The sequence below is a fragment of the Trematomus bernacchii genome, unplaced genomic scaffold (assembly GCF_902827165.1).
Source record: "Trematomus bernacchii unplaced genomic scaffold, fTreBer1.1, whole genome shotgun sequence".
NCBI lineage: Eukaryota > Metazoa > Chordata > Actinopteri > Perciformes > Nototheniidae > Trematomus > Trematomus bernacchii.
This window is the reverse complement of record NW_022987973.1, coordinates 1,282,234-1,295,038: the sequence shown is the minus strand read 5'-3', so window position 1 is coordinate 1,295,038 and position 12,805 is coordinate 1,282,234. Positions and strand designations below refer to the sequence as shown.

At 41.8% G+C, this 12,805-nt stretch overlaps 1 protein-coding gene across 1 annotated transcript in view; it reads right to left on the bottom strand.

Annotated features, from left to right (window-relative positions):
- The window catches only part of fam214a (family with sequence similarity 214 member A), a 38,617-nt gene extending 27,566 nt beyond the window's left edge, over positions 1-11,051 (bottom strand). The window contains exon 1 of the mRNA XM_034116545.1: positions 10,077-11,051. Within this exon, the coding sequence (XP_033972436.1) occupies positions 10,077-10,107 (31 nt within the window). The 5' untranslated portion in view covers positions 10,108-11,051. The remainder of the gene's footprint in view (positions 1-10,076) is intronic.
- Positions 11,052-12,805: the final 1,754 nt, after the last annotated feature.

Genomic DNA, 12,805 nt, shown 5'->3' with positions numbered 1-12,805 from the left:
CCGGTCCGTCACAGCGGGCGGAGCTGCAGGATTTCTGCTTCACACACGTTGCATACCGCTATTTTATTGTCATTTTCGGACACCTTAAAATACTGCTAGACCGGTGAAGCCATTTTGGCGAGCTTTTTTTGCCGCGCACAGAGAAAAGTGTAATGTATTTTACGTCATAATTTTACGTCATGCGATCGGCTCTCGCGATCGGCTATCGGATCGGATATTAAAAAGAACCATGAATACTCAATGGGGTAGGCATTCTTTAAGCTAAAGAGGATGTGTATGTGAGACAGGTACCCGTTCATAACAATTCATCACAACTCTTCCTCCTTATCTGCCTCCTAATTTTCCTAAAATGCCATAAAAATTGTCTTCAGATGCAGTTATTTACGTTTTTGTTGTGCCCTTTTGGACCTTATTTGCACATACTGTAGCTAGGCCTCCTATTCAGACAGAAGTGGTCCTTTGCAAACTCATCGTCTAACTAGCACCTGTTATGTAACGTTGAGTGGAACGAGTGTAGTCACGCCAAGGTGGGCAAAGTGGGAATTATTAAAACCCCAGTAGAGCCAGTCTGTAGAACCCAAAAAAGCTGAATCTAGCCTTAATAATGTCAATTTCAGGTACTTCACAAAATAGTGAATGCACATGCCTACATTATTTACAATGTAAGCTCACATAAGTAGGCGAAACTGTTATAAATGATAATTTCAACCGCCAATACAAAGTCAAAAAGGACTATTTTACACTTAGGCAAACTCAATTGTGCATGAACGGGGTTATCTCCTTAGCTAATCCCCATCTCCTTTTCTGACAACATCTGACAATCAATCTTGTGTACTGTATAGCAGTGTGTACTGTACTAGGGCAGTAGGACAAGTCGTCCTGTCCAACATGAATGCACAGCCATTTGACCTCCTCTGTGCTGCCGGTGCCAGTTTCTGGAAAGGGAGTCCAAATTGAGGAACCCGAGCACTGTAGCTCCGAGGGCCAAATGAAAAGTGTGTCAGTTGTGACACAGGCAGATGGAGGTGTTTGGTAACTGGTATAAACGTAATTCACAAGGCCAAAGTCTCAGCTTATTCTTGTATTGAATGATTCATCTGCCGCAAAGGCCATCAAACAGCTCTTGTTCACATTCTCGTCCTTTGTGCTTCTCACCTCCCATTAATATTGCACCTCATGCATACATCATTCAGAGTCTTCTTTTGTCAGGACTTGTTAAACTTGCAGTTGCAACTCGTTGATCCCGAACTTCAGCATTCATTAACAGCATGTTTCCACATCAAAACCCTAAACCTAACCTCTAAAAAAATCAGCTGAGTGAAAGAGATTTAAAAAAAGAATATTCACCTAGTTTAGAAAGTAGGATTCATGTCAGCTTGTTTGTTGTGAGGGTGAAGAAATACTTGGGAAGATAGCGCTTCAATTAATATTGAGGCAGGTTGTTTGCCTGAAAGCGATGAGATAAAGGAGAAAAGTTAAGGGGATAGTTGTGATGAGTCTCAAATTAGCTTCACCTCACACTCTTGTTAATAAACAATGTGCTTAACGCCTCCACAATGAGCCCCTGAGGTACTTTCCATAAGCACAGACCGGGAGTTTCTGTATAAGTAATCATTATTCTATTACTTTTAAGGGGTAATTCAAAATCACATTCGAGGTAATATCTCTCCATGGATACTAACTGGTTGATAATAGACTTCTCTTGATTAGCATAATCAGTAATAAACCCAATATGTGTGAACGCACAGATTAGGACTACAAGTCATCCCGATATCTTATTTTTTAAAGTTTTTCGCGTCATGCTGTTTTCAGACATTTATTAGGAATAGTTTGTTTGAGACCATATTACATTGTCAGCAAGGGAGCACAAAGCAGTGAAGTGTGTGTGTGTTGAGTGTCTTCCTGGTGTATGAACCTGATTGAAGTGCTGGCTTGCATAACACTCTTTGCAACCAAAGATGTGTGTGTCTGGTAACCTACCGTAACAGCTGAAAAGGAATAAAGCCTGTTCAAAGTCAATCTAGACTGTCTGTCAATATCAACGTTTACCAGTTGTAGGAAATCAGTGACTGACATGCATTAGTTCCTTCATTTCCTCATGAATTTTTAATGAATTCTGTTGCTCTTGTGTTTTATGAACACTGCCGGGAGCTAATGTTGTGATTTAGAAAACAGCGATCAATACTGATAAATCTTTCAGGTCCTACCATTACCCTATTTCAACCTTGTGTTTTAGATTTAGATTCAACCAAGCTCTATTTCTGTCAATATGCTTTTTGTCAAGGTATTATCAGCAGATAGTGGTGGTGGAGGTGTTAAGTGCTGAGGTGTTACAGTCTATGCAACGTGACTCAGAGGACAGGGAGGAGGGGTGAGGAAGATGGGAAGAGTAAAAGAAGGCCAGTGGAGCGAGAAGTAGGGAGGCTGATTCAATACAAGGTCAGAGAGAAACCAAATTGGCTGTGCAAGGTCTTCCCTGCTTTCAAATCTTGCTGAATGACAATAATCACGCATCCCACGACATGCTGTTTTGTAAAAAATTCAAAGCTGAAAGTGACATGAAGTTTTCATCTTGGTTTCTCAGTTATAAGACATGGTGGAAGCATCATGATAAATACATATTCAAAGTGTTTTAGTATATTGTTTCCCATGCACTGATCTACTTATGTCACATCAGGGATTGATACTAGAGTAAAAATAAGGATTCAGTATTGAGGACAACGGAAAATGTTAGTCCATGGAGAATAAGTCCCTATACTACACTTTAGAACTAAAACACATTTTACATACTTTATCTTAGACCCAAGAAAAAGAACGCATACCCAAAGACTAACTGAATACGAGAGAAATAACAAAAATAGGCTCCATTTTGACTTCTTTGAAGCCACATTCATACTGTTGATACTCTGATTCTAACTCCACTGGAAGCTGAGCATATTTCTTTCTTTCATTACATGTCCATTTAAAAGAATAACATTCTGTAGAGCCAAAAAGGATAGACAAAAAGATTAGACAATGTCCTCACCACAACACCACCCCCCCTACCAGGAGAAACCACCAGGTCCAGATGGCTCTTCCTGTTCCTGCAGGGCTGGCTGCTGGTTGGCTGTGGAGGAGCCATGGGGGCAGGAGGATGTGACGAACACACCAGCAATGACATCAATGGCTCACATGGCAGCAGATATATACGACCCATGCTGATACTCTTTGCGTTAGCCATTTCATTTCTAAGTCTGTGTACTTTTGTGTGCCTGTACAGCCTGTTAATACTGAGCCTTAATATGGAGTAGCTGCACTAAATATGTACACTTGCTTCTACGTGTGTGTGTGTGTGTGTGTGCGCGTGTGTGGATACAGATTACTATCACTTTAATGGCATTAAGCGTGTATCCGTAGAGCGCAATAGTGTACATGACCCGATGTAGGCTTGGTGTTCCAGCATGATGTAAGAGCATTGCTGGACTGGGAGTACTGGGCACTCAATCCCATATAGTGGCTAGGCTACTTACAGTGAAACCTGTCACAACAGCATTGATTTAGGCTGATTACTCCGGGGGCCAGGACAGTAATTCACAGCTGAATGCCTGCCCACTATTGGTATTCATTGCGAAAGGCAGCTCTGTATCTCGCGGTACAATGGGGAGTCCAATATCCATGTTCAGTGCAGCTGGGTCAGCAAAAGGCACTGCTGTTGTAATGAATATGGGCAAACACTTAAGTGGACTTAAACTTGTTTATGAAATCAATGCCTAATGTAAGATTATGTTTGCGTAAACAGTATTTTTTTTAGGTGAGAAAACAAACCAAAAGCAAAGTAATGGATGTCAAAGCATCTGTTGCGTTTACTTTCTAATAGGGATGCTCCGATCGCCAATTTTGGGGACGATCGCCGGAATCAGTATCGGCCGATACCGATCGAGTGGGCGGGGCCTATGGGGATCTTCCATATAAAGTGATGTTTAAAACTCAGTTAATGGGGCTCATTCACTGGCACTTCCACAAACAACAACCAACATAATTATTCATGATCCGGTAATGAGTGACCCGACAGTGAATAATAAATATATTTATAACTAGTTTAGCTTGTTCCAGGGGTAGATACAATAGCTAAGTGTGTAAGGTCTAACTCTTAGTGTGTGTGTTGCTCTGCTCACCGGTCCGTCACAGCGGGTGGAGCTGCAGGATTTCTGCTTCACACACGTTGCATACCGCTATTTTATTGTCATTTTCGGACACCTTAAAATACTGCCAGACCGGTGAAGCCATTTTGGCGAGCTTGTTTTGCCGCGCACAGAGAAAAGTGTCATGTATTTTACGTCATGCGATCGGCTCTCATGATCGGCATTTTTATAGAGCACCGATCGATCGGCAGAGAGTGAGTATCGGCCCATATCGATCGGAGCATCCCTACTTTCTAATCGTCAGACATGTTATAAGTGATGACAAATTAGGAATCAAAAAGAGGCATCAGTCCCAACCAGTGCTTATTTTGATGTGACTAAAAACCTTAATTTTACAGCTGGACCCCAACTGTGTGAGAGGAGTAAAACAGGAGAGCACCTGTCATGGCCGCCTCCTGAAGGTAAATCAGCAGTATACAGGAGGCAAAGACAACATGGAGTTGACAGGTGGTGCACAGGGCAGCCGTGTATGTTGCTCAGTTATCTTGGTCTCTCGTGAGTGAGAGTCTGTACTGGTTTATGGCACGTGGCAGGGATTGGGTTGCAAAGCGTTGTAGACTATGCTGTACAAGTTAAGCTCAGGAAGTTTAGCACAAGTGTATTTGTGTTTAGAGGGGAATAAACAAAAAAGATATATACGGTCTTAAGGCATGTTGTAGTTAAAATTATGCCCGTTTAATTACATTGTAACCATGCACTACATTCAGCAGCAGTGTTCCGTCACATGTACAGATAATTTGCCAGTATCCCATTTAATAGGATTAAAATGACAACCTCCTGCATGCACAGTGCATTTCCCATGTGCAGCCGACACTACTGCCAACACTACAACACTGTCTGAGCCAAAGCACAACATGTTTTCATGTACGTTTTAATTACATTGTGTCATCATTTTTTTAATGATATGTCAGTGAACCGGCAGATAGCAGCCGAAAGCAATTGACAAAGTTTGACCTTTCTAATACCTTCGGCTCATTTCTGCTAGCTAGCTTTTACTACGGGGAATCTAGCTTGATTGAGGACGCTAATTGAGGAGTTTTAATCTATTTCCATTCATTCTTAAATTGTAAAACATTTATTTTATAAATTAGTTAATCACTTTAAAGCCAAAGTTTGCATACAACCTACATTGTCGGCTCAAATTTTAAAAACTATCTTCCCCATTGGTTAAATTAAAACGTAAACTAAATAAAACTAACGTGGCACATTTTACAATGTATATATTTGACAAATTAATGGATGTATTTTGATTTATATATGCTTATGGTTTGGTAAAATGCTTGTTTCTTTTTAAAATTCACAAAATCAACACACCCCCAGTAGATAACCCCTATATTTTCATTGTATCCTGTTCATTCCCATAAATAACTCTTAAATCCTATGGGAAGTTTCCCCTTTCCTGGAATTTTGCAAATTTAGGCTGGGACATTTGAGGGCAGCTGTAATCTGGCTGAGTGCACGGCAGAAGGCAGTTGGGTGGTGGGAGTGGAGGACATGTTTTCAACTCTTCCTTAAAGGCCTAATGACTCCAAACAGGAAACACCACCATACAAACACACAAACATGCTTTACAAAGAGCAGGATCACAGCGCCGAGGCCTGCCAGCCGACTGAGTTTCTCCAACATTACTAGCTCTGAGTTCATCCCTCTGTATATTGTATAATGTGCTTCTGAAAGAGATGGGGGGGATGTGGTTGAGGAGGCACTTTGTTCATACATTTCATCCTATGACATCATATTGCCATCAAAGTGTTTTTTATGTGAAATGTTCCTTCAGTTATTTGCATGTGATACACAAACAAACAAAACAAAATGATGTCTTAAAGCAGGGGTTCCCAACCTTTATTGTGCTAAGGACCGGTAGATACATTAAAAAAAAATCGCGGACCGGTTGTCAATTTTAACCGATTTTAATATTTACTCACCACCAGCAGGTAGCATCAGAGGCTAATTGTATGTAACAGCCTGAACAAATACTAGAACAATATGCATCCAAAACATATTAACAAAGTTTAAAAAAGAACCGGTGTTGTTTTTTGGTTTTTCGGAAAACCAAAAAACCGACGTTATTCAGTTTTTAAACCAAAACGGGAAAACAGATAAATCAACGTTTTGGTTTTGTTTGTATGATTTACGGATAATCCAGTGAATGCTGGGAAAACGAGGAGAAGGCGCATTATGAAGGAGATGTCCGGTCGCCAGGGTGTGTGTGTGTGTGTGTGTGTGTGTGTGTGTGTGTGTGTGTGTGTGTGTGTGTGTGTGTGTGTGTGTGTGTGTGTGTGTGTGTGTGTGTGTGTGTGTGTGTGTGTGTGTGTGTGTTGTGTGTGTGTGTGTGTGTGTGTGTGTGTGTGTGTGTGTGTGTGTGTGTGTGTGTGTGTGTGTGTGTGTGTGTGTGTGTGTGTCACTGGCATTTGTTTTCGGAAGATATTATGATCGTGTCGTTCGTTCCGGTGCTCTCCCGACAGCATTTAGCACTACATCGAGATTAAGATTAAACTAATTTATTTTGGGAACAGCCGCATATATGCCGCTGTCGGACAGACACAAACACACCGAACACACAGAGCTGAGCTGAGCAGAGCACATACACACACACATCATGCGCCTTGGTGACTGACTGGACATCTCCTTCATAAAACTAATAAAAGGGGGAGTAATCGGGCAGTTCGATGTGTGTAGATGTGTGTGTGGTTAACACGTAGCAGCCTGCAGTTACTCTTAAACTGTTCTGATTAAGTTAAACACAGCGGAGGCGGTGCGTAAAAAGGCACAGCTCTTTACCGAGTACACGTCCCGCTGCCTCCTGATGCTGCAGCCATTTCAAGAAGTGAAGGAGGGTTTCCTTCTATAAAACAGCTGCGGGCAGCAGATACCGTGAGAGTCCCGGACATTAATTCATAGATCAAGGCAGACTGGTTTACTCTCCTGTTTTGCCAATCCGGTGCTTAAACAAATAGCTCCTCTACACCCCTGGCCGACATGTCCTTAAAATGAAGTCCGAGTTTGAAATCTATCTCAAATAATGTATGCACCACCATTTCCCCACATAAACATAACAGTCTGCAATCAAACGGTTGTCTCCTGTGCGCTCCTCTTCCTACTTGGCGCACCGGTAACATGCTCGTGCGCACAAGAGGCTGAGACCTTAGGCTGAGCCGCCGAATCCCTCGGAACATCATAAAAGCCATTTTCAACGGTTTTCTGGTGAAAGAGTAACTAGCTACTGGATGAAATAATATGACTGGTATAGGTGCGAAAATTAAACACTTTTTGAAAAAAATATTATGATAAAATATTTATATATTTATAATTCTGCAAATATTACGATAAACTCACAGCTATTTCGCGGCCCGGCAGTAACACCTCCGCGGCCCGGTACCGGTCCGCGGACCGGGGGTTGGGAACCCCTGTCTTAAAGAACACATCTTTACCCCACTTCAGCTGAAAACAGTTTGAAACCCGATATGACGAGCCATGTTTTCCCCGACTGGTAAACAGGTCCCGAGTTTTCCGTAGCTGCTCATTATGGGACCTGTAAAAAGTCAGTTGAGCCACATGGTTCAACGGTGCAGCTCTTATTAGGGCCAATAGCAGTCTGTTTGGGAACTCTCTGCTACACTCACTCTCTAGTCACACCCACACACACACACAAACTATCCTGACTCACAGTTCGACTCACAAAAATACAAGGAGGTCAGTTTAGGCCCGTGAGTAGAACACAAGTGCTCCTATTCTCCTTTTTTAACAAAAGGCATTGCTCACAAAGAGATGCTGCAAAAACTACTGTATTTGTTTCCATCAGGAGTTGAGGTCTTGGAAAACGTAATCCGATACCACTTCTCCTTTGGATACCAATTGTCATAAAGGGTTTCCAACTAATGAAACATTGAAAAATCCTAACTGGAAAGACGGCAAAATGTACAGACTTCTGTAAGTAAACGCCAAGGACAACATTTTTAGACAAATTTGAGGAATGGCAACAGACTAGATTGCTTATGATCAAATTTAAACCACCTATGTCACCGCTGTGTTTTTACATTGTGTCTAACAGAACCTCCTGTAAGCTCTTCCCACCAATCTTACTTGACATGGTATATCAAGTAAGTGATAAAGCACAGTGAATCTCTTGTTGTGTGCTACAGGTGTGAAAGGGAAACTGCACATAATGTCCAGACCTGATTCTCCAGAAATTATCAGGCGTTTATTATAGAAAACACTTTAAAAATAACTTTGATTTGAACTGGTCAAATCAAAATTCCATATGTATGATTTGAGCATTACCAGTTCCCCAACAATCAAAGCCTTGACTGTCCACACCCATCTGATCAGGAGGTCACAGCCTGGGATGCTTGCTGCAGGTCTTTAATGTACATGTCTGGACTTGTTCAGCTCTCCCTTTCAGACAAATATAGCTAGACTCTTGTAGGAACCCTCAATCCAGCATCAGAGCAGAGAAACTGCTGGCTATGTGCTCAACTCGACTTTTCTGTGGCAAAGGCTACCAAGGCTACTAAGTAAACAGCCTCTCTCAACAATGCAGTCCCTTTCTCTGAGAGCAGGGGGGGGGGATAGGCAAAAGGAGGAAGGATTGTGCGCTATAAGCAATGGTATCTGCACCAATGGAACAGTACAGTATGTGCCAAATAACAATAGCCCTGTCGTGCCTGCCAGTCAAACAGGGAGAAGGCACAAGCTTTCATAATTAGAACATGAAAGTGAGTGAGCCAACTTGACATGCTGAAAATCCATGAGGGGTGAAAAACAGACTTGCTGTAGAAATGTGCCTTAGAGCAACAGATCTCAGTCTTTTTGGCTGGATATTCGGTTGTAAATTATCCCAATATCACCCAATTGGAGTCATTATCCCAACCAGTACTACGACACACAACATGAGTGTTGATGCTCACAGCTGACCCAGCATGCTGTGTGATATTATTAGGCTATAATTACACTGTACAGTGTCAGTCAGTCAGTGTGGCCTTTACTCGGGTCACATCACACAGATGTCTGGGTCAGTGCTTCTATATAAGGGCCTACAGTCAAAGCAAGGTTAGGGTTAAAAGTGTGGGGCCATTTAGGGCACATGTTTACTGTGTGTAGTGGAGTCCCATTACAAGCATATTGTGCTCTGAGGAAGATAACACTCACAGCATTTCCATAACCTATCCAAAAACAGAGACCATCCATGATTGACTGCAGCTAATCTGAGAACAGTGTCCCTTCAATGCTTCCAAGTATGGCGCTCTTGTGTTGTTGACATCAAGTCAGCAGTTACCCTGGATCACAAACAACCAATCGATAATAAAGTGAATGACTTAGCTTATACAACAAGGTACACCTAATGTTAAATTATGTCTGGGCACAAATTAAGGTAGGTAATACCCTTTACAAATGAATGTCATAATAACATTAGCATAATCACATTGAAACAAACAAGGGTGTCCCCTTCTGTCCCTGTTTTACCTCTTGCTGCGGATACAGTGACATGTAAACAGGTTGCAGAGCATATGGCAGGAGCCAGATTTCCATAACAGGGTGGATGTCAAGAACATTTTGCAGCAGCCTTGTGCTGTCAAAACAAGAACTACTGGAAAGGGGAACAGCATTTGGCATGGGTGGATCGTGCAGGTTATATATTGGTGCAGATGAAATTGGGAAAATAAACAGCTGACATTCGTGTAAAAAACTAGCACAGTGTGTTATATGGACATGTCCTCGTTGACTAGGGTCAGGCTTTGTCACATAACCAGTGCCCAGGATGACCAGCTGTTACATAATTCCCTGGCCTGATTCTCCTCTCAGGGGGACAGGTACTGTCAGGACACTAAAGCTGGGAATTCAGTTTGCCCACACACTGACCATCAAGTCCTCCCTACATTTGTGTGTGTTGCTTACCTCTCTCCGACTTCATGTTGTCCAGTGTCATCAGGTTGCCTTCAGGGTCTCTTGCAGTTGTCTTCTCTTCGTTTAAGTTCACACACACACAACGGTGTCTGGACCACCCCAAACCCCTCGAGTCTTAGCTAAGCAATATTCTTGCTTTGATGCCTGTGTGTTGGTGCCAGCTGCCCCCTATCCAACAACAAAGCATTGCTTTGTTAGCATGCTACTGTACGCTTCCATCGAGTCGCACTGTGTTGTCCACACAAAGACAGCTGATAGCCTGTTAGCGTTAGAGGGTATGGGGTTGTCAATCTGCTTGCTAGCGAGTAACCAATCTGACGACTAGTGATTTAACTAGCGAGCTGGCTACTCTTACAGCTCGTCTCAAATTCCTCCACCTGAACCATAGTTCCGTCGCGGTGCATTTCTGTGTCCCATCTCAACGACACCAAAACAGGGAGGGGGGGTGCTCACTCAGCAGCGTACTAACTTAACGTTTTGGTTAAGCCTCTAATGGTGACGACGACCTCCCAAAACATCCCAACCCCCAATAATAACGCAGGTAGCTCAGCTGCAAACACCGATGACGGATTCTCTCGGTTTTTTTGGTTTTTTTGCTACGATAATCAGCGCATCCTTCTTCACGCAAATATGTTAAATATCCACTTTATATCTATCCACAGTCTTCGTAAAGTCGCCATCTATTTAACGCTAGTAACGCCACCTGTGTTGACTTCCTTTTGCGATCTTCATTAAAACTTTTCAAAGCAACAACAACAGAGTCTCCAACGCTTCGAAACAAACGGCAACGTTTCCCACTGGCGTTTAACCACAACTAAACCCTATTTAAACGCTGACAGGCCTCCTAAAACTAGAACTCTATTGTCGATAATACTCAGACGATATGCAGATGAAAGGAACAGAGAGTCCTCCTATAGTCGTGATGCTTACAATCTGCCTCCCTTTCTCCTCGCTTCCCCCCACAGATCAGTGCAGCTCAGTCACGTGTCCCAACAACAGCCCCAGTCGTCACTTCCCTCGCGGACACAGCCTCACGTGAACTCGCAGCCATAGCAACGGCAAAGTTACCAAAAGTGGTACCAAAACTTGTATCTTATGACAACATGTTCAATAAATTAAACTCCGGTATAAGTGTATTTATTTACACTTGTAGTACTATTTCTGACACACGGAAGAAACAGGAGAGGGGCTCGTCAGCTGATTGGTCATTTGGTGCGCGTTCACGTGCGCACGTGAGGGTTCGTTTTTTCCCGTCGTGAACATTTTGTACTGGCTCGTGAGGGAGCCACAGATCGTGTGTTCAAGTAATGCTGGGGGTGTAGGACAAAGTCTTCTCTGACTGAGGGACTTTAAATGCCAGGAAAAGTTACTGGCAACAAGAACTGTCCAGTTATTTCACTTAAGTAAAAGTCCTGCATTCAGCGTAAAATGTAAAGAAGGCCTCATTATGCAGAAAGGCACATTTCAGAATATGTATAACCTATTATATTGGACTATTATCAGTGCTTCTATGTTATACATTTGAATGATGCAGCTGTTAAAGGTTGAGTTAAATAATAACTTTATATTTTGCCATATAAAACTTCTTTGTATGTTTTATATTTTTGCACTGATAAGGTCAACATTACAAAGAATGAAAAGGTTAAAAGTAACTAATACTGTCAGAACAAATGTAGTGCAGTAAAATAAATAATGCTTAAGTAAACCTCAGGTAGCGCAAACTTGTATTTAAGCCGGGTACAGAAAACACTTTGTTGCATGCTGTTGTCAAATTAATAAGTCATTAACTTTAGTTATTTTTGACACCAATGCATATGTTTGCATGTGTAAACCGACAGGAATAAACCGTCCTTTATTAGTCCTTTGTTATGTTGTTAAACAAAAGAGAGTTTTATATAATGTGTTTTAAGAATATTAGTGATATTTAACAGTAGAAGCTGGGTTGTAACCTACAACACATAGAAAATTAAAACAATCACACTATGACAGGTTAATATTGGGCCAACCAGAAATGTATACATGAGACTATAAAATACTGAGGACACCCTGTTCATATCAGTGCTTCTCTCCTGTAACCCACTCGTAGTCACACCTGATGGCAAGCATTTTTTTTTTTAAATCTTTATTTAGGCCAAAGTTGATGTTATGACCAAAGCAATGCTAGATACACAGTTCAACATCAAACAAGAATGAAACCATAAATATTCACAAACCAGCATCCAACACAGGCTTGGTGTAATGAGGAGTGCCCAAAAACTCTCCAAACATATATAAAAAAAGAAATAGTATTCTTAGGCTCATACTCTCTGCTAAACTTTCTGTTAGGCCTAAAATGTGGTCCATTGTCATTGTGGCACGGACAGAAAGGCACAGAGGGGGAGCTCTGCTGTAATCTTTTCTCTGCTTAACCTCTTGAAACAAAGGCGAAAGGCCAACATGAGGACACTAGAATCTGCTCCATACATCTGCCAAATCTGGCAGCTGCAGTTGTACTCTGTGTGTTATTGGTGTTTGCTACACACACAGATAGATTTGGGGTGGTCTTTAGCTGAGACATTTCTAGTATTATTAAAACATTTTCAAAAAACTATCCTAAACCAAACATTATTTTTTTTTTTTAAATCAGGACCTTTCAGACTCTTTGATGAGAGTTGATTGAATTTGCTACCCTGTGTTTCAGATACCAGAGTAAAGTGACCCAGATAATGTAGGGTCATGAG